The sequence below is a fragment of the Otolemur garnettii genome, unplaced genomic scaffold (genome assembly GCF_000181295.1).
Source record: "Otolemur garnettii isolate 467f Iridium unplaced genomic scaffold, OtoGar3 scaffold00007, whole genome shotgun sequence".
Classification (NCBI taxonomy): domain Eukaryota; kingdom Metazoa; phylum Chordata; class Mammalia; order Primates; family Galagidae; genus Otolemur; species Otolemur garnettii.
In genome coordinates this window covers 27314136-27339205 of record NW_003852402.1, presented here as the reverse complement: position 1 = coordinate 27339205, position 25070 = coordinate 27314136, and the positions used below count along the sequence as shown (strand labels likewise).

Sequence of the window (25070 nt, the reverse complement as noted above, 5' to 3'; positions counted from 1 at the left end):
CTTTGCAGTTCAAAATATTCTGGGGGAAAAAAATCAACCTCACTTATTTGTGAGGTTTATCACTGTTTCCATTTAAAGCAGCTGAATGTAAGCTAAAAGTAAGTAAGAAAAAAAAAATCTGGAACCAGAAAGGAAATAAGAGACATATCCAGGAATTTTAAGCAGAATGAGGTCATAGGAAGCTGTTGTTTTCCTGCATTAAAAAAAAAAAAAATTTGAACAGGAAAATTCCACCCAAGAAACTGACCCGTTGATCTTGCACCTGTGCTCCTATGTCTGGCACTTTCTGGGTCAGATTCGGGAAAGGAGCCCCCAGGTCCTGGAAATAGACAACTCCTCCTGTCTCTGGGACACACAGCATGCGCAGCTGTTCTTTTCACCAGACGTTCTCACCCGGCACTCATGTGGGAGCAGATTCTGTGCCATTTAGATAGCGTACCAGACACAGAGAATCACACAGGGATGTCTGACCAAGTTGTCCTCTTCTTCACGCTTCCATCTCACAGTCCCAGACCCATGAGGTACCTCCCTTGGTGTCTGTGGGTGTGAACATATCTAATGCGTTTTGCTATGAAAAGGGTTGAGAGCAGGCTTTGGATTCAGATGGCCTGGGCTTTACTCTTTTTTTTTGAGAAGAGTCTCACTTTGTTGCTTTAGGTAGAGTGCCATGGCATCATACTACACAGCAATCTCGAACTCTTGGGCTCAAGCAATCCTCTTGCCCCGGCCTCCCAAGTAGCTGGGACTATGGGTGCCTCCCAAAACGCCCAGCTGTTTTTAGACATAGGAGTCTCACTCTTGCTCAGGTTGGTCTGCAACTCGTGAGCTCAGGTGATCCACCTGCTTTGGCCTCCCAAAGTGCTAGGATTACAGGCATGAGCCACTGTGCCCTGTCTCAGGACTTTACTCTGACTGGTTAGGTCTCATCTGTAAATTAAAGATACCAGCAATACCTACCTAGTAAAGTTCTTGGGAGGATTAAATGAGATAATGTATACAAAGCAGCAGTCCCCATCCTTGGTGGCACCAGGGATGGGTTTCCTGGAAGACAATTTTTCCATGAATATCAGGTAGTAGAGGAAGCATTGCATTTTCATAAGGATCATGCTACCAAGATCTCTAAGTTTACAGTCGAGTTAATGCTCCTATGAGAACCTAGTGCAGTCAACTGATGTGACAGGAAGCAGAGTTCAGGCAGTGATGTGAGCCGCAGGGAATGGCTGTAAATATAGGTAAAGCTTCACTGGCTCACCCACTACTCACCTTCTGCTGTGTGGCCAGGTCCTATAAGGCCACAGACCCAGAGTTGAGGACCTCAGATGTAAAGCACCATTCTGAGTGCATTTAGCATTACAGAATAAGTGAACCATAGCTAGACGTCATCTTTCAGGGATTCTGGCTTCTTTGTCCTGTTTGCCACTCTAGGACAATCTCTGATGTCAGAGCGGCATGTGCCACGCTGTCACCAGAAGTGGTGCTCTGAGGATGGTTCTGTTCCACTACTGAGGGTACAGGGCTTTCCACAACCCTCTCCCACACTGAGCATCTGTGGGCTGGGAGTGGTCCTCAGCCTGCTTCATACTGGGCCTGTGCCAACTTAAATACATAGAGAGGAAAGTGCTAATAGTTGTCACCTTGATGACAGACACACAGAGAAGAGCCCAGTTTTTCAGATTAATCTGTAGATTCTAATTCTCACTCCTTAAGTCACACATCTAGATCTCTGGGTCTTACATCATACATGTTAATAATCTCTGTCCTACAGGGGCCACGTCATTCATTCCTATCCCATGTATGATGGGGAAAGGTGTGAATGACATCGTTCAGAAAGCACCAGCAAGTTTTCATTGGCAAACACTTAGAGCTCTTTCTCATGCTGCTTTCAAAAACCCGTTGAAACACTGTTACATATAGTTTGCAGATGAGGAAATGAATATTCAGATGCATTAGGTATCTCGTCCAAGTTCTTACAGCCAAGAAGTGGAGGAAAGGGATTTGAATTAAATATCTTCTGCTTCACAGCTTTTGCTCTTACCATTAATTACATCAGGGAATGAACGTCTGAACAAACACACTTTCATCTTTCAATTGTTTATCAAATACCTGTTTTCTTCTAAGATCTTGTACTCAATTCAGTGAGATCACCTGACCCCTGCTGCTTATTTGTCCTTCTGCCCTTGTCACTCTCTGCAGGACCCCACTCTCGTTTGGTAAAATTTTATTGTTATTAAAAAGAATTCTTTGACTGTAAGTGTAAAAATTTTGCAAATCTAGCCAGGCATTGTGGTGGGCACCTGTATCCCAAGTACTTGGGAGGCTGAGGCAAGAGAGTCATTTAAGCCCAAGAGTTTGAGGTTGCTGTGAGCTATGATATCACAGCACTCTACAGAGGGTGACATAGTGAGACTCTGTCTCAAAAAAAAACAAAACCCAACTCCAAATCATGCTCAACAACACGGCTAATGTCAACCATGTCTAATAATTATTTTAAAACCCTTTATTCCAAACATAAGCTATGACCAAATTAATTAGGGAAGGCATTTTTACAAATGAACATTATTTCTACATAGCTATTTTCAAGTGGCTACTTTTCAGAGTTGAAATGTTTACTATCAGCTAGTTTCTCTAGTTAATGTTTGGGAGCTGTTGACATTTCTGTTACCACCCAAATTGTCAACCTTGTTGAAATATAATTGTATGTCTGTGTGTATATGTATATATATATAATTGTTTTTCCTTTTCCTATATGAACTATGAATAAACTTTCTGACTAAATTCAGCTTATTAATTTTTTCTTCTTCAGAGGAGTTAATAATATCCCTTAACAATTCGCCTTCCACAAAGGAGTAAGTTGTTTGCGATTATTACCTCTTTTTTCTCCCTTAGCTTATCAAAGGAGTTACCAGATAAAAATTAGTGTGGCTGGGCAAATAATGAAAGAAATACATTTGACTGGGAACATGGGGGGAAAAAAATCAATGTAATTCAAAATACCATATATTTATTGGACATGGTACTGTTGGAAATTTAAAAAGTGATATACGCTGTCTTTCTGGGTCTCAGGCTTTCAGGATCTAGTTGAGGGAATTGGATTTAGACATGAACTACTGTCCAACCACACCGTAAGCTAGAATATCCATGAGCCAAAGTCTTTGGCAAAGACACTGAGTAATCTGAGGAGGAGGGAAAAGGAGAAATTACTGTGGGCTGGAGGGAGCTGGGAATCTTAGACGGGGGAATTGACTTGTGACTGGAAAAAAGGATGAGGTGCAGAAACGATGAACTTTTCAAAAAAGAAATGAGGAAAAACAGGTTTCCAGAAAGAACAAGGAAGGAGAGAAGCAGATAATCAGGGGATTTTGCTCTAGAGAAGGTACTAGAACAAGAGACAGCAACTCCTAGCAGGCCATGATGACTACGTTGCACTTTTGCCCTCCCGGGTATGTGCAGAGATTCAAATTTAGAAGTTTACACTTACATGATGATGAATATATGTTTGGGGGAAAAAAATAGCCAGGGAACATTTACATCATCTTCTTTTTTTTTTTTTTAAAGGAAATCTATGTCATGCTATGAACTATTTGTCAAATCCTGGTTTCAGAATAGTTGCTCTACTTTTCCAAACCACAAGAAGAAACATTTTCCCTGCCAGCGTTCTCTGACCTTAACAAGTTTCTCCACGATGTCTCCAGCTCTTTAGCACCATGCGTGTCCCTTCTTTAAATAAACCTCCTAGATGAGCTTCTTACAAAGATATTCCAGCAATTCAACATCGACTTCTTCATAAACTTTACCAGGAATGCCACTTCTTGGAGGAGAGTATGAATCAACCCGGACTCTTCCCCAGCTCCTGCTGTCCTTGTTCTAACTGTATAACGTGTGCAGAGAACAGGCGCAGACTATTTTATTTCCTTGGGGAGGGTGTCCTTAAAACTTTCAAGGGATATATGTATTCTACTCTAGGAAAGTAGAACCTGCTTTCTAGACACATTCAAAAAAAAAGGTATGGGTTATATTAAGATGAATTTCTTCCAGGTTTTAGAAACTCATATAGGCTATTATAGATTGTCTTAGAAAATTAGTGTATCTGCTCTGGCTGAAAATGAGAGCAGGGTTCTGTCTAATTCTGGGAAGTCACTAAGTGAGTAATGATACCATTAATGAAAATAAAATGAAAGTTAACGATTAGATGTTTATTAGGTGCCCGCCACATAGATGTACCTTTGGATGTACCCCCCCAGCCTTCAAGATGTAAATGTGAAGGGATTATAGTAATACCTACCTCATACAATTGCTGGGTGATTTAAATGAGTTATTATATCTGAAGAAGTTGGTACAGAAAGCAGCAACTTTTAGTTAAGACTCAATGTTTTTAAAAAGGAGCAGTCAGCGGCTTGGGGCCTGTAGCTCAAGTGGCTAGGGCACCAGCCACATACACAGGAGCTGGCAGGTTCGAATCCAGCCCAGACCTGCCAAGCAACAATGACGACTGCTACCAAAAGGCAGCTGGGCATTGTGGTGGGCACCTGTGGTCCCAGCTACTTGGGAGGCTAAGGCAGGAGAATTGCTTGAGCCCAGGAGTAGGAGGTTGCTGTGAGCTGTGATGCCACAGCACTCTACTCAGGGCCACAGCTTGAGGCTCTATCTCAAAAAAAAAAAAGAGCAATCATCTAAGAAACAACAATAGCAGCAGACTATTTTAATATGTCAAAACCTTCTGACATTAGATGCTTCTAATCTAACATCTTTGTAGTCATTTTGCACTGTTGTATTCCTTCCATTCAATAGTTAATTTGCTTCTAAACATTGGATGTATTTTTAATTAAATGAAGTTTGTGCCACATTTTGATAACTTTTGTTTTAGCTATGATTCGGCTTATGACAAAACAAAACAATGCACTTTCTGTTCACTATTAATAAAGTTAATGAAAGATGGACTTTAAGAACCAAATCCTAACTTATGAATACTCTCATTGTTTTCCTTGTTAAGGATGTTGGGACCTCACTGCCTTGTTGCAAAGACTTATCACGGGATGAAAATTTATTACAAATATCTTCGGTTTCAAAGACTTTTTGGTGAATTATTTAACCTGATTCTAAGATGTTTTGAAAATATTCTCTAGTTATGGTTTTTATAGATGATTTTATGCTATTGCCACAGACTCTGACAATTATACAGAATATATAACATAACCACGGCTTAATATCTTTTCATAAACTGTTGTCCAAATAAAGACCGCTCAAGAGAAGTGCAAGCATGCATGTATCAGTGCAGGGCATAGTGGAATGTGCCAGGCCTCTTCTGAAGAAATCAGTAAGTTATTATCTCTCAGGACTGATGACCCGACATTCCTGAATTCACCACCACACTTGGCACTTATCTCCATGCAGAAATAGGTGGCACTGTCGAATCTAGTGAGAATGACACCTCTGAAATCTCACAGCCCCTGTTAGAGCCCCCAGAGAATCTTCTCACATAGCACCAAACAAGTATTTTAGGAAGTGATGTTCCTCGAATGAATCAGTTTCTAAAATTAAAAATGAAAACAATTACAAGGAGAGGGAGAGAGGGGAGGTAACCTTCTCTGGGAGGAAAGGCTGCTGCCACTAAAACACAAAAAGACAATGTAACAACTGTCTACAGGGTGATCCAGGGGCCTGCAGGAAGAAACAGCCGATGTGAGTTTGAACCACACCATGATGGTTAGCTTTATGGGGCAATTCCACTGGTCTAAGAGATACCCCAATAGCTACTAAAAAATTATTTCTGGGTATAACTGTGAGGGTATTTTTGGAAGAGATTAACATTTGAATCAGTAGGCTGAGTAAAGCAAGCAGGTGTGTCCTACCAATGTGAATGGGGCTTGTCCAATTGATTGATGCCAAGATAGAAGGAAAGGCCCCAGGAGAAGAATGAATGTCCTGTCTTTTCCTGCCCTGGGCCATCCTTCCTACCTCATTCTTAGACATCAGCTTTAGGTGCTGAGCTTTCGGATTTCAGGACTTATACCAGTGGCCAACCCTGGTTCTCAGACTTTTGATCCTAGTCCATCTGGGAGTTACACCACCACTTCCCCCATTCTCCAATGTGCAGAGAGCAGATCATCAAACTCTTTGGCCTCCGTAATCCTGTGAACCAACTCCCGTAATAAATTTCTGTGTATATATCTCTATATATCTCTTTGGTTCTGTTTCTCTCTCTGGAGACTCCTGACTAATACGTGGGTCATTAATGAAAGTGTTGAGATAAACAAAAATCAAGAAATGTAAAATCCACATGAACAGGAACAATGGAATGCACCCAGCCCCACCAATCAGCCAAGCAAATTGCAACCTGCACAGGTGAATCAGAAAGGACGCTGCTGACAGTGTTTCTTGGGAGGGAAATGATGGACCACAGCACTGTCTGTCTCAAAGTTTTCAATGACCTACGTATACACACTGTTTGACCCAGCCCATAATAACGGTGATTTTATACAGATTTCTCAGCAAAATCATTTGGGAATAAGATAGTAGCCTTCTCTGTTTGGGGGCTATGAGCTAGGTCATCCCCATGTGCCCAGGACTGAGGAGATTCCCGAGATGTGGGGCATTCAGTGCCAATACCAGGAAAGTCCCCAGCAATCCTGGACGCGTGGGTCACCCTACATGAGTGCGCCCACCTAGATGACTGGTGAAAGTCGCCGCAGCTTCCTCACAAGCTGTTCCACCACTCACTGGAACTTCCCTCATCAGGTCTGGCACACGCTGACTCGCAGCAAGGGTGACCTCATCACTGACCTTCCTTCAGTTCCCCTCGGTGGCATCTGTTCCCCCTTTTCAGTACTTCTGTTTGTTGAGAGACCCAGTGTTCTTTTCCTTCCCTAGAGCTGTTCATGGAGACCTTGCATTTAGTTTTTCCTTGAACCAGTTTTATTGTTTCAAAATAAAACAATCCGATGTGGCTCTGGGTCTTCTTTCCTATCATAGAAAGAGACAGGATCAGCCACTCTTTCTAATGGGTGGCTAGTTAAGAAGCCCTGGAATAAATACCACCCGGAATAAAGATATATAAAGTTAATCCCAGAAAAGAAAATGTTTCATACTGGGAAAGAGGCAGAGGGCAGAGAGAAGGTTCGGTAAGGAAGGAGTCTCACCACACCCAGAACAATCATCTTTCTGTTACCTACGCACTTCACACAGGCTGATGCTCAGGGGTACGAAGTAGATGGATATATAGATAATTACCAAGCTTCAAAATAGTTAAATTAATTTTTAAGAAGGCTGAAACTCGTGTGAGAATTTCCAACTGTCTTTTGTTCCAAATATGTGTTCATTATGAATGAATCTTGAGAACATAATTGCCCAGACATTCTACATCCAAGAATTTTTCAATGTCTCTCATGAAATCTGTTCCCACCATTACTCATGATATTGTGTGAACAATATTCCACACAAACTGGGTGCTCAATAATTACTGATTGGCCAGTGGAGGACTATGATCTAATGCACCACAATCATTTATGCAAGGGGCCCACAGGAATTAGCATGATCTCATAAGTGTCATTTTTATTTTCCTTTGAGAAAGAAACAGATAGTGTCTTGTCTCGGGTTCTGTGTGTATGTGTGTGTTTGAGGGGGTATGAGGAGAAACGTGATAGGGGCATAAATGGAACAAGAATCAGGGAACAAAAGGAAGGAAACATACAATTATAGATAAGGAAAATCAAGACTATTAAAAACTGAGAATTTTGTATGCTAAAATGTACACTCATTTAAACAGCAAGCCAAACTGCCTTACGAGATGATTAGCAGAATCAAGCTTAAGAGCACCTGAAATTTAAAACAAAAACCAATTTATGTTTTATTTAAGAAAAGCAAACAGATGGGCCTGCCGATAATTTCAAAATGGAGTTAACAAAAAGGAAAACAAACCTGGAACCTAACGTCAAATGAGTTTGAAATAATAAGCAAACCTATGAACAGAACAAACATAGAAGTCGCCACTGCCTCCCTCGCTTGGCCTGTGTAATTCCCCCAAATCTTCTTTCTCCTCTTTTTCTTCTCATTCCTAGAAGGGGGAGCAAGACGAACACATCAGAGATCGTCAGTTCCCCAGATTGGCACAAAATTCATAAACCACAAACTCTAGGAAAGTGTAGGCATCTTTGTCAAGGCCAGAGTTCTGTTTGGGTCTTTCACAGGAACTTTAAAACAAAAATTTTTAAAGGGTGTTTGCGAATATCTTCATATTAATTTGAACCACGCAAAATTGAAGTTTTTATAGGTAAGAAAAAAAATCAGGGGTATTGACAATTTCAAATGATTAATATATTATAATTTTGATTATAGAAATATTCAGATCTTAAGCAGATAATTAAAGCAAAGATTTCCCTTGGGTGACTAATCCTTCTGACAGAAGGTGTGGACTCAAGTTCAGGAACAGAGAAGACCCAGGTCTGGGTTTCTCCACCTCTCACTTGCTCTCTTGGCTGGGTTGGTCATTGTGTTCTGAGTCACCACATGAAACATCTGCTATGGACTCTTTCTCCTGTTAGAGGGATTTTTGTTCTTAGCACTTCAACGGCCTCAGTGATATACTGTTGCACTGGTTCTTGTTTCTGACTTAGCACCATCATTATTATTAGTGCTGCCCTCCCACACTTCCCAGCTCTCTTGATACTTCTCTCCTATCTTTTTTTTACACTTTCTCTAATGCTTCCTTTATCTCATTATCATCATCCAAGTATGTCTTGTTTCTTCTCCTCAGTGCATTTTCTTTGCCTGTTCTTGTGTGTATAGAGATGGCGCTTTGTTTCCCCTCTAAAATCTCATGGTTAGGAGGTAAACTTTTTAGCAAGGCTTCTGAGAAGAGAATTTCCCCACAAAGGAAACAGTCACTATCCTTCTCAGGTCCTGGTTTCTAGAAACAAGACCCAAAGAATTGACTTCCTCAGCATTTTTAGCAGAAGTTCCTGTTCAGGCTGAGCTAAGATAATCAAAACAAACTTTGAAATCTTTGGGTAGTTATAAAACCAGACCATCAACAAGTCTTCACTATCAATAACACAAAGAGCACATGGGTCACTAGTCACTAAGTGTACATGTGTTATGATTAATTTTATGCATCAACTTGCCTGGGCTATGGGATGCCCAGATAGCTGGTAAAACATTATTCTGGGCGTATTTGTGAAGGTGTTTTAGGAAGAGTTCAGCTTCTGGGGGGGTGAACTGAAGATTGTAGATGGTCCTCCCCAGTATAAGTAGGCATCATCCAATCTGTTGAGGGCCTGAATAAAACAAAAAGGTGATGGAAGAGCAGAGTTGTTTTTTCTCTCCTTGATCTAAGACATCCATCTTCCCCTGTCCCTGACATTAGTGCTCCTAATTTGTGAGCTTTCAGACTCACACCAGGACTTGTACCATCAGCTTCCCTGGTTCTCAGTCTTTTGGACTTGGATTGAATTAACCCACCAGCTTTCCTTGTTCTCCAGCTTATAGGTGGCAAATCATGGGACTTCCTGGCCTTCATCACTGGATGAGCCAGTTTCTATTTTATTTCCATATATAATTGTGCTTAAGGACAGAGATATATTCTGAGAAATTCGTCATTTGGGGATTTCATCATTACGTGAACATCATGGAGTGAGCTCACACAAACATAGATGGCGCAGCTCACTCCACATCTAGGCTTCACATGGCTCTAGGCTACACACCTGTACAGCATGGTACTGTACTCAGCAGTGTAGGTAATTATAACACAGTGGTGAATATTTCTGTTTCTAAACAGATTTAAATGTAGAAAAGGTACAGTAAAAACATGGAATAATAATCTTATGGGACCACCATTGTATATGCAATTCTTTGTTGACTGAAATGTCATTTTGTGGTGTATGGCCATATACAGACACACATACACTTTATTGGTTTTGTTTCACTGAATTCAATTGTATTGTATACTAATACAACATGGTATACAATTATATTAACTGTAGTTCAAAATTCACAGGTTTGATTACACATATGTGAAGATAGGAGTTTGGGTGTATAAACGAGGGTAGTATCTTGCTGATGAATGAGATTTGGAGCAAACCCAGGGCATCAGCCTGGTAGGTGTCAGGAGGTCTGTAACAATACTTTATGGCAAAGCCTCCCTCAACACCTCTTGGAAGTTGTGAAAAACTTTTCTAAGAAAAGCTTTTTTTTTTTTTTTTTTTATGAAAGATGACACTTGATAGATAAAATTGGGATGAGCAGGATTCTTCAAATATTTTTGAACACTGACCTTTATTTTTTCCAGGCAGTGGGGCCCCAGGCGTAGGTCCAAGAGAAGCGTCTAGACACCATGTGGCTACACTGTAGAGAATCTGAAAACAGTAACAGAGTCTACTATACTCTAGTCTGTTATCACTGTCAGCACACAGCACAATTTTAAACAACATCAGTGGTAAAACATCCTTCCCTGAAAAAAATCTTTCCTTGGAGTACATTCTGAACAATTGTGGTTAATGCTGAATTTTTTAGATATATAAATAAGTTCCAAATTAGTACAATTAAATTACTTATCCTTTAGCAAAGCCTTGAATCTGACATGAAAATTGTTTTGAAAAACTTCTAGGTATGTAGTCCTTGACTCACAAGGACTCAGGTAAATGCTTGGGAAAGTTCATAACCTTAGTGTCTATGGTACCATGTGTTTCTGCTTTAAATCACAGATTTAAAATCAAGGATTGTAACACAATGATTGGCAAGACCAAGAGACCTACCCAGAGTTGCTTCGATTCTGTCATTCTGTGGGACTGACCAGTTGGAGCTCTTGTGTATTGGAAAAGGGGAACGAAGGCAGGAAGAGACTAAATTTTCTTCCAGCATTCAAATTTCAAAAATCCCATTTCTTTTTTATCAACCAATTTTAAGCAACACATGACCTAAGATTTCATTCAGACTAGCTAAGCAGCAGTTCTCAATCTATGGGTCGTGACCCACAGGAACTGTATTAAAGGGTCAGGGCATTAGGGAGGTTGAGAACCACTGAGCTAAAGGATGCTGGAAAAACTATGCCTGGTATACTCTGCTCTCACTTCTTCAGGAAAAGAGAAGAAGAGAGAAGAAAAGACAAGAACAGAGAAGAGACGAAATGAAGCTATCAGAGAAATGTAGAACTGGGGTAGGCTGTTAAGTATCTTTGTGTAGGGTGCGATTATTATATTAGAATGTTAATATCATGCTGTGCTACTTTGAAGTTTGGTCTCTGGGCCAGCAGCATCTGCATCACCCAGAAGCTTGTTGGAAATGCAGAATCTCGGGCCTCACCCCAGATTTACTGAATCAGAATCCACACACTGACAAGATGCCCAGGGATTCATATGCATGGCAGAGTCGGAGAAGTTCCATGGGACCATGTGATGTTTTCTACAACTTAGCAAGCCCGAGTATTCCTAAGGAGGACACCCAGGTCTTGGCTTCAGGTAGACTTGTGTTTCTCCCCTTAGCTGTTTGACCATGAGCAAGGGATTCCACCCTCATGAGCTTCAATTTTCTGATCGGTAAAATGAGGACTACAGTAATTATATCCCCAGACTTGTTTGGGGGAAGGGCAATACCTGCTCCTCCCTTTCATTCCTTTGTTCTGCTACCAGCCTGTGTGCTGTTGTCTGTTTCCTGAACTTAATAATACCCTAGGACTTCTGGATGTTGGCCACCCGAGGGAATGCAGCAAACTGGCCAACATAGGGAGGTGGTCAATGCAGAGAACCAGGCCTGCTACACGGATGTGTACATGCGGTATATGTCCAGTCTATAAAAATTAGGCCAATGTAAGGAGATGGTCAACTATGGAGGTTCTACTGTATAGGTAATTGAGTGTTATCTACAGACAACACTCTGAAATAATTTGATGTTTTATTAGTGTTCTCAAGACAATAGAATATGATTTGGCAAATTGCCTCTGAAGACATTCTTTTACACTTCTATATTCTCTTGCTCTCAATTGATATGTAAGCAATATGTCACTTCCATAAAGCCTGAGATATGTTATGGGTAGATAAATAACAAGTTCATTTATCCTAGGTTTTTTCCAAAAGTTTAAAATTTCAACTTTTAGTGTTAGTAACCTAGGACAAATTCAATACAGTCTTCCTGCTTAAGCATCCCAAGCCCTTGTGCTGAAACATATTCCTTGCACTACATAGGTTACACAAAAACTGAATTTGTGTGAGATATTGTAGACTAAAGTGAATTGCACAAGAAGAAGATACTTTACGTTTCAAAAACTGTGTGTGTGTGTGTGCATGCGCGTGAGAGAGAGACTTTTGTTGCCTTTATAAACCAGCTGCTATGATTAATAAAATGAAGTTTTTTTAAAGAAAATGAGATCATAACAAAAGCCCTCTTCATGCCTCACTTTTATCAGGGGCAGAAAGGAGAGAGGCAAAACAGCATGAAATGATGAGACCAAGTGATGAAAATTCATTCACAATGATTGCTTTCAAGAGTAATTTCTCTTGGGTAATTCAGCGCACTGTTACTACGGCTCTCGAGAGTGACAGCTAATGTAAATGAAGCTACTAAAAGTGGATTATCGTGGCAAGAATACACTCAACCAATAATGCAATAGAAATCCACTCAAAGCATTTGGGAAAAATACAAGAGAAGAAATGTCCTCTTTCTGTTTTGTTTTGCTTTTTTAAGTTAATGACCTACGATACATTTCTTCTCCGACTTAAGAAATAGCAAGCACTTAAAAATACCCATCCAGGAAAAAGAGATGAAAAAAATCCATTTGGATGAAATAAGCACCTACCTGAATTGTCAATATTTTTGTTTGGTCCCGGGGACTTAGGTTTTGAGCCAAAGTCTATGAGCCATGTTGGCAAATGTCTCCAATTATTTTTGCCAACGTTTATGTCGGGAAAAAAAAATAACATTTTAAAAACCTTTCTTTCTTACAGAGGTGTATGGTGCTCTAAAAATGTTGTCAGAAAAAAAGTATTAATGCAAAGTGAAAAAAATTTTAAAGACATCCTCTTTCACCAGCTCATGCACACAGCTTTTGGAATGTCCACACTGAGTAGATGTTATTTTTGCTTTCTCTATACCAACATCTCGGCTATTATAAGACTGGTTTTGTGACAGCTCTTGCCACCCTTCTGCATGGAAAGATTCAATGGAATATTCATGGAAATTGGTTTCCTAGTTTAGATTGTGGCCTTCTGGGCAGGACTGGAGCAGGGACACAGAAGGGAGCAGCTGCAAGCTATGTTTAGAAGGGTGTCCGGGGAATGTCACACAAGAGCAGATAGACTTAAAGGTAGGCTTTGCATGAAAGGAAGAAGTGGGTAATTCTATGTCAGGCAGAGCCTCTTATTTGGAAGGAGAGACGCAGAAGAAAGGAAGCAAAAGGAATTATGCTTTTCATCAGCCATATTTGCAGGTAGGAAGATTGGCTAAGGGAAAGGAAGTCTCACTGACTGAGGCTTCTAAACCAGGTGTCAACAAAGTGGAACAGATTAATTTCATTTGTGACAGGAAGAAGAGCCAGGAGAGATAATCCAGAAGTCATTGGGGATTGACGATAGAAGTTATTTTAGGGATACTCTATTGGAAATGAGAAGGTACCTGACATTTTTGGATTCCTCCCAGATAAAGGATTAAATTACCTATGGGTTGACTCAGAAAAATGCAAAGAGTATTGTTGCTCTACGCAAACTTTTATCTAACCCCCATTCTCTCTTTATTCCATGTTGAAATGGCACAATTTTTTTTCCAGACCCAAAGCAAGACATCCTCTAGGGAGGGATTGGTTAATTGGCCATGGAAGGCAAGCTTTCAGATGGGTCCATCTGAGTGAGTTTTCAGTATTCCTACCTCCTTTGTCACCTCCACCCCCACCAACACTGTTGTCCCTTCCACTCCACCATCTCTGTTGTTAGTGATGACAATGTCTCTCCCATCAGTCTCATCAAATTCTCTCTCATCTACTAAAATTTACTTTCAGGAAAAATTTTTTTGAAAATGTATCCTATAAATCCTGATTGGCTCCTTATCTAGAGAATAGCCTTGACCTAGAGGAAGAAAGTTAAACTGAGAAATCTGGGGCATTCATGAGCCAGAAATTTAATAATTAATGGCAAGATCTACCACCTACTGACCACCTAGTATGAGGCGGGCATTGACCTTTTCTCTGGGCGGGCAGAATGTTAGAGCCAGGGAGGCTCATACCTCTTAAAGAAGAGCTATCTTCTGTTCTGTAAGTCATGGACTTCAAGAGACTGTGGAGTTGTCTTTCTTGGGTTGTATTCAGTAGATTAGAGTATATAATAGAAGATTCCCAAAGCTAGGTATTAATGCAAAAGGGATAAACATTTTAGGATAAAAAATACCAACATCAGGAAAAATGGAACCAACTCATAAACTATACAAACACTGGCATCGTAGCCTGGTGGTTAAGAGCTAAGACTCCAGACTTAGACTGTGGAGTTCCAATCCGGGTTCTATTTCTTACCAGCTGTGCAATCTTAGGCCATTCCTTAAACACTTGGTGCCTCAATTTGCTCATCTGTAGAAGAGATGTTGATTATAATGGTATCTAACCTATAGGCTTCTTAGGAGCATTAAACGAGTTAATCTTGTGTTTGCCAAGTGCTTAAAATGCTTCTCCAAAAGAGTTTGGCAAATATAAACCTTAAGAATCAGTTCACTCCCCTCTACACCGACAGCTCTCAACAAATGCTATTGTTCGGGCACAAGCCCTGGGATACAAGTGGATCTATGTAAAGATAAAAACACTCCCTTCTTTTGTTCAGCTCTCTGCCCTACATCAATACTTGGGATAGATCACGCTCAGTACCCACCGTTGAATGAATAAATGAACCTACCTTGGCAGTTACATAAGGGAGTTTCACATCAGTATCAATATAAATCTGGACAAAGTAACCTCCAATAAAATTTCCACTCTAAGGTTTAGAGATTTCTTTAAGGAACTAATAAATTGGAATGATGTAATCCTAAACATGTGCCCCTAGGATTTGAGACAAAACTTATTTTCTCTGTTTTTTTTTTTCTTTCACTTTCTTTCAGTACAGCAGAACATGTCTATTAACTGAATGCCTTTTTCTAGTGGAAAGGTTAAAGACGAATGGGAAGTGCAGTTATCAGGGGTCTCCAGCCACCTCCACGGGTGTCTAATCATGATCTTCTTTTACAGTTTCCTATCTCCAGGCCTTTCAGTTGGGTCAGGTTGGCATTTCACTGCCCTTTTGTGTGTGACAAGTGAAAACAGGGAGAGAAAGGATGCTCGAATGGAGAAAACTAGATGGCACAGCAGCTTGAGGGTGGTGTTCAGCTGGTCCCCCACTGCACCTGCTCCCTGGAACGCAGGGCCCACCTCTTTGCTCCTCAGACACCCCATCAGTGTGACAGGCCTGCAATTCCTTTCTCAGAGCAGACCCTCCCTCATCCTTCTGGTTGTCACTCCCCACTTAGCCAGATGTCCTCCAACATCTGCCCAGGTGATCCGCCTCACTTGGGAGCTGAGAGGAGTTCTGATTCCACAGCAGTCATGCTAAGGACAGAGATCTCCCAGTAACAATGCCAAAAAAAGAGTAAATGTCCCCAAATTTCCTTCCTAGGACTCAGTTCTCCTAATTCCTCCCAGGAAACCAACATGACTGCTCACCTCTCCAGGGAACTGAAAACAATTGGTCAATTCAGCTGCTTGGATCAACTTAAAACATCAAACCTCCCTACACATTAAATCATTTAGTTAGAAAGAGAAAATGACTTAATGTGCTGACGCTTGCTTGGAATATCTGCAAAAATGGAAAAGAAACTGTTAATGAGGTCAAATCACTCCACCTTTGGGAGTCGAAATTTACTCATATCCTCAAAGAAATATAGTCAGTCCTCGTGGTGAAAATAGGATTATTTCTTTAGCTCAATAAGCAACCAGACCTTCTTTCTTCAAGTCTTGACATTTAATCAATCAGAAATTGATTTTTGGAAAACTGTTGCCTGCGAAGCTATCTCTGCCTGAGAATTTTTCCTTAAAAATCTGAAACCTGGAGATACGATTCTATTGGTCAGATTTTCAATGACCAATTCCCACCACTTCTGTCTTATGCCTCACGGAAGCTGGGGCCTCTGTAGTCTCTTCCCTTATAATTACAAACGTTTGTTGTTCTCAAGCATCATTTATACTCTTTGCCTCTGATTATGTGATCTCCTAAATTGTGAGCAAATCCCAAAAGGCTGGGAAAACCACTCTGTACAGATTAGGAATATTTTGCTTCTGTCTCTGTGTCTTTGCATGTATCTGTTAAGCTAGAGGTCTTCCTGGTCTCTCTTTTTCTTTGGAAGAGAAAACTAAGATTCAGAGATGCTAAGGAATTCTCCTGAGATCACACTTCAGTAACAGAGCTGGGGTTTAGTCCAGGGCTGTTCTATTATTCACTTGTATTTATACATTTCATAACATGTCATTAATTCAGTAATAAAGACATCTTTAGTGATTGAAGTCAGGGGTCAGTAAACTTTTGAGGGAAGAACTAGATGGTAATATTTTAGGCTTGATGGAGCATGGGTTCTCTGTCACAGCTATTCAACTCACCAGGTAGCATAAAAGTAATCGTAAACAAAACATAAATGAACAAACAGGGCTGTGCTTGTTTAAAGAAAACCTTTATTTACAAATTCAGGTGGCAGACCAGATCTGGCCCAGGGACCATAGTTTGCTGACACTTGATCTAAATAAATCTGACTTTTAGGGATGAGATTTACACTGTGGCCTGTTTAGCAGGAATAAGAAGTTTAGTCAAGTAAAGACCCAGGTTAGAGTGTCAGAAGTGAAAAGGCTGCCTGCTGCCAATGGTAAATGGAAAAGTTGAAGTACCAATTTTAAGAAGCAGAAAAGCATAATGGTTACAATGGTGAACTTGAGAGCAAGACTGTCTGGGCTCCAGGCTTGGGTACTCTAGCTGTGTGGCCTTGGTCAAGTTACTAAACTTCTCTGTGCCTCCATTCCCTTATCTATTAAATGGGGTTAATAAAAGTACCTTCCTCATTGAGTTGGAAGAATGAAGTGAGTTAATACATATAACATGGGCCCAGCTTATATTGATCTATCAATAAATTCCAGCTACATATGTGTTCACTATATATTTTTATTCACTATCATCAAATGTTTATCTACAGATTGGCGCTAAAGAGATGGAGCGTAACCTGATACTGATCAAATTAAGAAAACGAGTAAGCAGGAATGAAAGCTGAGATTTTATATATATGCACAGAAGGTGCCCAAAAATGTATACACATTTTATGAAAGGAAAAAATTATATTAAAATTATAATACTCAAGTCACATTTGACGTCTGCAATTATAAAAGATACAAGATACAATATACAAGATAGCAAGTGTTATTGATACATAGTGGGTATTACAACTTTAATACGGTCTTTTTCATTCTTAAAATGTGTATACATTTGTTTGCTACCCTCTGTATGCAGCGGCAAATTGTTCCTGTTGCTATTAGAATGTGAGAACTATCCAAGATTTAAGGCCTTAAAGAAACATTTATTTTGGAAGTAAATCTTCAATACATGTAAGGCTTATCTGGCAAGACTTGTCTCTGTTCCACGTGGTATTAGTGAGGGGGGGTTGGGAAGGGCTGAAGCATCCATCCCCTTCCAAAATGACCCTCTGATATGTCTGGCAAGTTTACTGGGCAGCTTGCTGGGAGCTCAGCTGGAGCCAAGGTTAAGGATCATGTGGCCTGGTCTCCTTCACAGCAAAGTGGCTATTTCAAGGCTGAGATTTCCAAGAGAGACACAGAATGAAGTTGTATTATCTATTAAGACCCAGCCTTGGAATTAACGTAGCGTTCCTTCCATCCCATTCTATCTTTTAGAAGTGAGTTATCAACGTCAACCCATATTTAAGGGGATAGGAATTAGACTCGATCTCTTACGCAAACACAAAAATATGCTTAACATTGTAAAGATGTTTAAAAATTCTAAAGTCCACGTTCTGGTTACAAGTAATTTACATTTCCTCTACGTACAGGGTAAACTCATACATTGACCCTACCCAAGACTCAGATGCAGGTATGAATGAACTCCCACTGGTGAAGTTTCTTGTATCCTGATCCTCTCAATTTGAACTTGTAAACTAAGAGACGAGTTATTTACAGCCTACACATTCAACATTCAAAGGAGAGATATGCAAAACATAGCTACTATAGATACTTTTATTCAAAATAGAGAGCACAACAGTCCCTGGTTCCTAGCAACTTTGGAAACCCAACCAGCAAAATCAACCAGCCGGTTCTCAGCCCCACTGAGGAAATGGGGAAAGATTCTCCCTGGCTCTGGGGTGGCCCCTCTAGGTTCTTGGTTCTTGGACCACGTTTTACTTAATACTATTTCTGTTCCTTTTAACTGAAGTGGAAAAAGAACTGTTAGTACAATTCTGTTAATGACTCTGTGGACTTCCTGTGATTCTTACTGAAGTATTAGAAAAAAATCTCCAGTTACAGATTTCTTTGATACGAGCCCTCCTCTACCTGGAATCTGTGTAAGGCTGTGCAGGATCACAACCTTATGATTACTGGAAGTCCTATTGTTTAACTGAGAGAATCTGCCCGGCATGCCTTTAGATCCTTAGAGGAATTTCATCTGTTTCAAAGAGTTTATGAGACATTACCTAATACATTTCTAAAGTATTAACAGAGAATCTTTCGCTTTTGGATTTGATCTTTGACCTGTCATCTTTTCTTAATTTGAGAATCCTGTGCTATAGGGAGAGGCTGAGAAAATAAAATAGTTTTATATTTGTACCTAAGGAGTCTTGGATCTTTTGTACACCTTCTTTAAATTTTCTTGAAAATGGAACAATTCCTTTTTAAAACTCATCTTTCTATACTTATTTTATTATTCATGACTAAAAGAAACCCCTTGACATTTTCAACAGTCTGGCCAGATTTTTTCTTAGCCAAATCCACCAGTGCACATGAGGCGTTTTGTTTTTGTTCTTGTTTTTTAAATATTTTCTATGTGTTGCAGGAGACAGTTTTGCTAAACTTTCTGCCAGTACAGTTTTTTCCAGTTTTCGGTAACAATCTCCCCACTCCTCTTTAAGCCACTACTGATAGCCTGCTGCAGTGCCGTCAGGCTTCTACTGAGTCTCTTCCAGCCCCCTGTGACCCCTGCCCACCAACCAGTCCCAGAGTGAAGACATCCGGCTTTCAGTTTTCTTACAGCAGCATCTAACTTTGATTTCTCAGATTTCCAATCAACTCTCACTGTGTCCGAGATACTAGCTCACAACAATACCACTTAGAATTTTGCTCACAAATCTAGGGGGTGACTGGGTTTGAGTAAGCAGTTCTCTGGCTGGATCGTCATGAGGTCAGGGTCAGACAGTGAGGGTATGAGCATAATTAACACAAAGGCTTCTTCACTCCTATCTGACGCCTAGACTGGCACAAACAAATACCCAGGGAGTGAATCAGCTAAAGCTCCTTGGGACCGTTCTGTCTCTTTGGTATGTTCACATAGTCTTTCCACATAGTGGGCAAAGAGTAGACGAACTTCATGCACAGGGGTGAACGCTTCCAAAGTGACTATTGCAGGAGAGACTGGGAGAGACTTCATGGACTTTTCTAACCTACCCTCAGAAGTCACCAGCATCTCTCCATAGCATTCTATTTGTCACTGCAGTTACCATGACCTGCCCTATCTAAGGGGATGGGGCCCAAACTTCACCTTCACCTTCCTCTGAAAAAGAATTTATAGACATATTTTAACACCACCTCACAAATGCCTTCAGACTATTAACGTTAGCAGGAAATGTGATCTAAATTTCCAGAGATGGACCTGGTTTCTGCTATCATGTGGGAAACATCCCGTGTCTGAGGCTCTTGATCTTTGTGCATTTTTGTCTCTTTTCTTTCCTTTTCTTTTTTTTTTTTTTAAATAAGGTAATGACATCAACCACTTGGGGATATAAACTGAAAGAGAAAATTGGAGGGGACTCAGCAGAAGTGATGATATCAAGTTCTTACTACGAATATAGATCCGTCTTTTTAGGGAAGTTAGAATGTTATTTAGAACTAGGAAAGTTTAAAATGATACTCGCTTCAACTTTAGGGAAACTCCAAAGTGTAACCCTGTGTTCCAAGAATATCAGGCTTGGGGAAGGTGCTATATCGAAAACAGGCAGAAAATTTCCCATTGCACAGGGATCAATAGCTTCATTCTAGGTCCTATGATTACAAATAGGGAACTGGCTCTAAATTCTTGTTGCCTTTTAGAAAGTGACAGGGCAGTCTATGACCATACTACCCTGAATGCGCCCGATCTCATCTGATTTCTGGAAGCTAAGCAGGGTTGGGCCTGGTTAGTACTTGGATGGGAGAAAGTTCCAGGGCATGTTTCTTTATATTCTCTTTACTTCTTCCCTTGACAGGAGACACCTAGGGATTCAGTTATTATAATTGAACCCTTATTTATCTTTTCTCTGGGAATCTCATACCCTTTGTACAAAAGAAGCCAAATTCAAGGTCACAATGAAGATTAAGACAGGAATACAGAGTCAAGACTCCTGGACTGTGCTACTCTATCCTGACCCCCCCTCCTGTTTGGGGTTGTTGTTATTTACTATATGTGTATGAAGTGGTGGGGAGTGAATTCTGCTAGGATTTCCTCCTATAAACAGTGCTGTGGGGGTCTTGGATTAAGAAAGGAATAGAAAACAATGCCACCAATCTGGGATTAGAAGGGTGAATTTCTTTCTTCATATTTTTGTTTGAAAAATCTAGATTTTTAAACTGTCTAAACTGGTTTTAGATCTAGATTAATCTCCAAAAACATGCAACCTAGAACATTTCACATTTATGGAAATTTTTTTGCTCCAAGTGGCCTGTAACTCCACGAGAGCAGGGACTCCCTGGATCCCTATAAAGCAGAGCATCTGGGTGCCTGGCATCTGGTATGGGCTCTGCAGGTGCTCACTGAATGAAAAAAATGAATTAATTTCTTCTATCAGAGGCCCCCGATCCTTACTGGGTTCCCTGCTTCCCGCTGGATATACCTTTCCATCTCCAGATACCACACGACCTCCTCAGTATATGAGATACTTCGCTCTTCTCGTGGTCCACGCTTCCTAAACCCTTGCTTGAAACCTTTCCCAACCCATTCTATTCCCAACTGACACAGGTTCAGATTTCCCGAATCCACTGGGCTGAGTGAGAAGCCACGCTGAGACATAGTGAAAAGCTCGGCCAACCCAGCACGGAGCGCAAGAGTGAGGGCTCCTGTGAGAGTCTTTTTGGGTCAGGTCAGCATGGCTGGCATTTCTCTCCTGACCTGTCTGGTTCAGACATCAGGGGCGAGCTGCCTTAGGACTGGGCCAGGTGGTTGCTAATGGCTGAGGTCCTTACTCTGAAGGGTCTGACACTGGAGAATGGTCTGCTCATCACACCACCCACAGCAGGGTGGCATCTTTAAAGAGGACTCCACACATTGCTTCTCCGCATCTACCACCCCAAACAAAACGCTGCTTTGTTCTTCTACAACTCTGCTCTGAACCTGTGGTCCAAAAGGCCAGTGGCGAAAACGTTTCTCTACAGGGAAGTTTCCCAGTGCCTCTCAGACTACACACTTCCGATGCAATATGCACTAATACGTGTGGGTGTATTTACAGGATACTGGGACTAAAATGGAATAGAATGTCTGAAATCAGAATTGGCCTGAACCATCTGTCCCAAAGTTAACCCTAATGGCTCTCGTAAGTCCCCGATGCTGGTCTCCCCTGAAGTAATTGAATGTTTTACAGGAAAGAGTGATAGTATGGGAGTGAGAGGACTGGATCTTCTCTTTCATCTATTACTGTATGGTTCCGAGTTTTTTTGTTGCAGAGTCAGGCCAGCTCCCCACATGGACCCACTCATCTGGGAAAGGCCCAGCTGTGTTGATAGGCTGCCACTAACCACGTATCAAACTGGACCACTCGTTGTTGCCCACGCTTACCTGACTCCACCTCTCTGCTCTTGCCCAGTCTATTCCCTCTGCTTCTAAGGGGTCTCCTTCTTCTGCAGACCCTATGTCACCCTTCCTAAGAAGGCCTCCCTCTGTGCCCTCAGCACTGTCACAGCCCTCCAATGGCCTTCTCCATGAGACTATGAGCCCAGTGTTTCTCACATCCATGGCACATCGCCAGTGCTGTCATTTCATCATTAAGCCTCCTGCTATCAGGAACTGCTTGCTTCACGTTTACCTTTTTAGCTTCTGCCTCTTTTTTGCGTTCGACGTGGATCGTTTTGCATCGCTGGTTGTTTCTCAGTGCCTCTGTCCTGCTCTTCCAAATGCCTGGCATATTTTTACGTGCTCAATAGTACTTGAAAAAGGAATGAGTTTGTTTTTCTTATCCTCTCTGAAATGCGTACCCAGGTCCTCTGCAACTGATAACGGCATTACATCCTGGTCAAACCAACACAATAAAAAATATTGTAAGTCAAACATGCAGTTAATAGCCTGATAAACTCATCATAAAATTGAACCATCCTAAGTCAGGGACCATCTGTATCAACTAGGCCTGAGTTGTAAGTGGGAGATGATGATGTTTCCAAGTTAGTACAAACATAGAAGCTCTTGATTCTGCCATTTGTAGAATGTCATGTGAGTGCCGTCACCATCGGGAATGGGTTGGGAGATACTTCAGAACCAGTCTGTCTTAACCAACTTGGGTTGCATAAAATACAATGGGCCAAGTGGCTTAAACAACAGACATTAATTTCTCACAGTTCTGGGGGCTGGGAAGCCCAAAACAAAGATGCCCACATGGTCAGATTCTGATGAGGACTTTTTCTCTCCCTTGCAGATGGCCACCTTGTTCCAGGGTCCCCATACGGCAGAGAGAGAAAGATCTCTGGTTTCTCTTTCTCTTCTTACATCATGGAAGCCCTAACTGCATGATCCCATCTAAACCTAATTACCTTCCAATTCCAACCAGCATCACCAGGAGGGTCAGAGTTTCAGTGTATGAGTTTGAGATGGGGGAGGGGCACAAACATTTGGTCCCTCGCACAGCCGATTCCACAGGACTCCAAGGAATGCACTGACCACAGGGCAACAATCCTAATCCACTGATACCAGGTCACTATATATTTTAAATCCATTCAGTTCCCAACGTTTCATAATCAGCTCTCAGCTAAATAGTGAAAAACATAAGAAATTCTAGGATTTAGTGGCAAATGAACTTGGATTGGGTCAGTACTGCCTAAATGTTTTCTCTATGAAATTCAAGGATGGTATTTACATGCTGTTCTTTATGGGTGACCTGCTGGATTTGGCTTCTTTAAGCTGCAATCAGCTTAAAAGGTGCCATTGTTAGTAATCCTTTATCCTCTAGTGAATCCAGCTTGGTAGACCTCATATTCCTTAGTATTTTTGAAATTGTTAAACTAAACAAAATAAGTGATCTTTCAGGGAAATTCTGCAAGGGAAGTGGCTCCTAGAAAAGGCCTCTTTGTAACTCCATTTCCGATATCTAATCAGTTCTGTTTCCTCTAAATTAAACACTGAGATTATGCTATTGTCTAAATGACCTCATTTGGGAGAGGTACTTTCTCCTTTGCCTTCTTCCCTTTTAATTGCTGTTTTGGATGAATGTAAGTACAGTGCGAACTGATGGTCTTGACTTCTATAACTGTGATTGCCAGAGGTGGCCATTGTATATTCACAATAGCGATTCTCATGGGGTCTTCAAATTACAATATGGAAGGGCAGAGCCAATGGAAAGAGAACAATTCTTCCATCCATATTCCCTGCAGTCTGGTGTGTTGAGTAATTTGCTTTAATTTCAGGTGTGCTCTGATTCCATCTTCCCAAGATGGCTAAGTCCCAGCGCCCATAATTGCAAAAGAGAGTGGTACTATCTCATGCAGAACTGGGTGAATGAGGTAATATTTATGAAGTGTACAGCACAGAAGCAGGAACATAATAACTTTAATTAATAGTATCCATTAATCAATAGTATCCACTAATCAATTAATCAATCCATTAATCCATTAATCAATAGTATCCATTACTATTCACATCATGTCTGACTTCTGCTATTGTAGTGGGGAAAAAAGGATTCAAAATCGTCTTGCCATAGGGTTGTCAAATATTTTAGTTCCTATTTCCAAGTTCATTGGAAGGGTCTGACCTTGGTGCTTGCAAGAATGGAATACACCATTTAGGCATGCTTTCCTAGTGCTGCAGGTCATTGTGGCATTTCTCTACATTCTAGAACAATTCTTTATTTTTACCCACTAAAGACACATTTAGGAGTTTATGGTAGGGCCTAACATAACCAAATGAAATTTATACAGGCTTTGTAACCAAGGACCTAGGTGACCTTGGGTAATTCATAATGTCTCTGAGCCTCTATTTCCACACCTACGAGAGAATTATAAAAATTGCTTTGAAGGGTAGTGATGAGTAAAAGAGAATAAATGAGATAACTAAGTAAAAGGCATTAGTTTAGTACCAAGCAATCTATAGGTGCCCCAAAACTCACCCTAAAGTAACTGTACATAGGGAAAATGGGAAAGTATAGCTAACTGTATTTATTTACATAATATTTATTACAAAACTTTACACAATATTTACAAAATATTCTCTATGTTTTGGGCACCTCTTTGTAAAACTTTGTAATGAATATTTTGTCACTAAAGATCCACTTAGCCATAATTTTCCATTTTCCCGGTGTATGGTGATTTTAGGGGTGACTTTTGGAACACCTGCATTATGTCTCTTTTATTCCTACTGCTATGGACTGTGTACCCCCAAAGCCACATGTTGAAATCTAATCCCCAAGGTGAGGATATTTGCAAGGGAGGCCTTTGAGAGGTAACTAGGTTTAATGAGGTCATGAAGGTAGAGCTCCCAGGATGGGATTAATGTTCCTATTTTTTTTTTTAAAGGAAGAGGTATGAATAGGATCTGCCCACCCCACGGACCTACAAAGGAAAGGCCATGTGAGGAGAAAAGGCGTAACCAGAAAGAGGGCTCTCGCGGGAACCTGACTCTGCCAGCACCCTGATGGTACACTTC

The 25070-nt window shown here is 40.8% G+C and overlaps 1 protein-coding gene across 1 annotated transcript; it reads right to left on the bottom strand.

The window, feature by feature from the left end:
- Positions 1 to 8680: 8680 nt before the first annotated feature.
- CLLU1OS (chronic lymphocytic leukemia up-regulated 1 opposite strand) lies at positions 8681 to 13082 on the bottom strand. The gene is made up of 3 exons (XM_023509206.1): positions 13077 to 13082; positions 10265 to 10346; positions 8681 to 8844 (listed from the first exon to the last, which is right to left on the bottom strand). Exons 1-3 carry the CDS (start codon positions 13080 to 13082, stop codon positions 8681 to 8683), a joined length of 252 nt encoding a protein of 83 aa, XP_023364974.1.
- Between the last annotated feature and the right edge of the window lie 11988 nt (positions 13083 to 25070).

Coding starts and splice junctions, on each gene's coding strand:
- CLLU1OS (XM_023509206.1), bottom strand. Junction 8,845..10,264: donor ACTGCCTGGAAAAAATAAAG/GTCAGTGTTCAA, acceptor TTCTCTTCTCAG/AAGCCTTGCTAAAAAGTTTA.